The sequence below is a fragment of the Colobus angolensis genome, unplaced genomic scaffold, assembly GCF_000951035.1.
Source record: "Colobus angolensis palliatus isolate OR3802 unplaced genomic scaffold, Cang.pa_1.0 Scaffold208, whole genome shotgun sequence".
Taxonomy (NCBI): domain Eukaryota; kingdom Metazoa; phylum Chordata; class Mammalia; order Primates; family Cercopithecidae; genus Colobus; species Colobus angolensis.
This window is the reverse complement of record NW_012115244.1, coordinates 219,646-222,434: the sequence shown is the minus strand read 5'-3', so window position 1 is coordinate 222,434 and position 2,789 is coordinate 219,646. Positions and strand designations below refer to the sequence as shown.

Genomic DNA, 2,789 nt, shown 5'->3' with positions numbered 1-2,789 from the left:
AAATCAAGCCCGGGGCCCTGCGGGAAGGGACTGGGTGGGGAGAACGCCGGGCCTCTGGGTTTAGGCCTCACACCGCCGGAGAGGGGGAGACAAACAGGCCAGACTCTCCTCCCAGAGCAGGCGCGACCCCTCCCCATCTGCCGCTGCCGCTGTTGCAGTCCCCCTCCCGTGCTCTGCAAGACCCTGACCCCAGGGGCCTGGAGCTGCGAGTGGAGGGAGGAGAGGCTGCTGGCTCTCCAGGGAGGCGGGGTGGGAGGGGTGGGGGCAGGGTTAGCTCCTCCTGGCAGGCCTGGCTCAGATGGGGGAGGGGATCCACAGGAGAGCAGAGCCTGGGGGTCAAGATGACGGCAGGATGTGTTCCGGGAGCTGGGGGTTGTGGAGACCACAGTGCGTAGGAGCCGAGGCCACTCTCTGCCCCTCCTCAGGGCCAGTTCCCAGGCAGAGTCCAGGGTTGGTAGCTCTCTGACCCTAGTCTCCTTTCCAGGCCTCCCCAGGACATAAGCCTGGAGGAATTTGACGACGAAGATTTGTCTGAGATCACTGATGACTGTGGCCTGGGCCTCAGCTACGACTCAGACCACTGTGAGAAGGTGGGGGAAGAGTTGGGGGCACAGATCCAGCTCAAGGGAGGGACTCATTAGGCTCTTCTTAGCATTCACTTGGGGTTTTAGGGTGGGTGTGAGCTCAGCCTTGAACTGGGGACTCCTCTGATGGCTCCTCCCCACTTAACCCTTGAAGTTTCCTTGGTATCAACCCTCTCCTATTCCAACACATTGCAGGCCTCCACACAAGGCCTTCCCCATCATTCTCCCCAACCCGTCAGTGGCCAGACCGGGGCAGGGAGGTGCTCTTTTGCTTTGGGTGCCCTCTGTCCTCAGATCACTCCCAGAAAGATCTAACCCCTGGCAGCTGCCATCACAACCTTGTCCCATCCGCAGCCCTGTGCTCTCATCTGCAGCTCCCATCTGTCTCTCTCATGTCTGCCCCCCACTGAAATCGTTTCTCCCCCATCTCCTGCTTCTCCTTCTCCCTCTCTCTCCACATTTCTGCTTTCATTTATTGAAGAACAGTTCTGAGCAACTGCCATGTGGCAAGTACTGGGGGCTTCTGGGTGCTGGGAGTGGAACAGGATAGCTGCCCTCCAGAGCTGCAACTTAGTAGAGGAGAAAGACTTGTAAGGGACAATGGCTGCCCACGTGTCAAGGGCTGCATTCCAACAGAGACATAAGTTCCACGAGGGGGAAGGGAACCCAATCCACACTGAAGGAATCAGGGAGAATTTCCAGAGGAAATGTCAACCATGCCCTGAGGTTAGCAGAGCCAGGCAGATGGGGTAGGTAGGAGGGAATGGAGGAGAGGAAGTGCCAGCATGGGGATTAACTGTGCCAATGGCCCTGGGGTTGGTGCAAAGTTAGTGAATCCTCAGAGTGCAGGCTGTCTCTCCATTTATGCGTTTGTTTGATATTTACTGAACATCCGCTGAGCCCCAGGTCTTGTTCTCAGGGGTGGGTGCAACGGTGCACAACATGGATATGACCCTGCCCTGGTGGGGCTTGTAAGAGACCAAAAACCATGTCTAGTAACTGTAAGCTGTGTTAAAATGCTGTGAAGGGAACACAGTGCTGGTGTCAAATGTGATGGGGTTCTGCAGTGAGATGAGTCTAAAAGTGGGGCTGGGGCTGCTCTGAGAATCTCTGTCATTCAGCTGTAGATTTTTTTGGGCCCTTCCCAAGAACTGGAGTGATCCCGATGTGTCTTAAGCAGATTTTAAAAACATCACCCTGTAGACGGAGGGGCAGAGTGAGCTGGAAGGGGCTCTCCTTTGAGTGATGCACGCCGATTTCCCTTCTCCTACACCTGGGCCCCGGGCTACTGCTGCTCTCTGGCCCAGCCCTGCTATCTCTTTCCCTCCTGCAGGACAGCCTCTCCCTGGGGCGCTCGGAGCAGCCGCACCCCATCTGCTCCTTCCAGGATGACTTCCAGGAGTTTGAGATGATCGATGACAATGAAGAGGAGGATGATGAGGACGAGGACGAGGAGGAGGAGGAGGAGGAGGGAGATGAGGAAGGCCAGGAGGGAGGAGACCCTGGCTCAGAGGCACCTGCCCCCGGTCCCCTTATCCCCTCCCCTTCTCTGGAGGAGCCCCATAAGCACCGGCCCACCACCCTCCGTCTGACCACACTGGGGGCCCAGGTGAGTGCCCCGACCCACAGCTCCTTGGAGCTGAGCCTGGGTTCATAGCACCTGGGGCTCTGCAGCCAGCCCTGCTCACCCCCTGGGAGCTGGAGGCCTTCCTCAGGACGGCCATCATGTATCTCCACCCCAGGACTCTCTGAACAACAACGGAGGCTTTGACCTGGTGCCTCCGGCCTCCTGGCAGGAGACAGCGCTGTGCTCACCAGCCCCGGAGGCCCTCAGAGGTGAGGGGTGGTGGGCCCGCGGGCCACGGTGAAGTGAGACGGGGGGGAGGGGAGGGAGGATGGGCTGGCTGCTGGAAGAGGCCTGGATGGTGCAGAGAGGGTGACCCCCATCTCCCTGCCCAGCAGAGCTCCCGGGCCCCCTCCCTCCCACGGACACAGGGCCTGGCGGGACGCAGTCGCCAGTGCGCCCAGGTTGCGACTGCGAAGGGAACCGGCCTGCGGAACCCCCGGCGCCAGGGGGGACCTCGCCCTCCTCAGATCCCGGCATCGAGGCTGACCTGAGAAGCCGCTCGAGCGGGGGCCGCGGGGGACGTCGCAGCAGCCAGGAGCTGTCCTCGCCCGGCTCCGACTCAGAGGACGCGGGCGGCG

At 60.4% G+C, this 2,789-nt stretch overlaps 1 protein-coding gene across 1 annotated transcript in view; it reads left to right on the top strand.

Moving 5' to 3' along the window:
* Nucleotides 1-341: 341 nt before the first annotated feature.
* MAPK8IP2 (mitogen-activated protein kinase 8 interacting protein 2) overlaps nucleotides 342-2,789 on the top strand; it is a 9,946-nt gene continuing 7,498 nt past the window's right edge. The window contains exons 1-5 of the mRNA XM_011942259.1: nucleotides 342-391; nucleotides 485-590; nucleotides 1,918-2,193; nucleotides 2,327-2,420; nucleotides 2,547-2,786. Coding sequence (XP_011797649.1) covers nucleotides 342-391; nucleotides 485-590; nucleotides 1,918-2,193; nucleotides 2,327-2,420; nucleotides 2,547-2,786 — 766 coding nt within the window. The remainder of the gene's footprint in view (nucleotides 392-484; nucleotides 591-1,917; nucleotides 2,194-2,326; nucleotides 2,421-2,546; nucleotides 2,787-2,789) is intronic.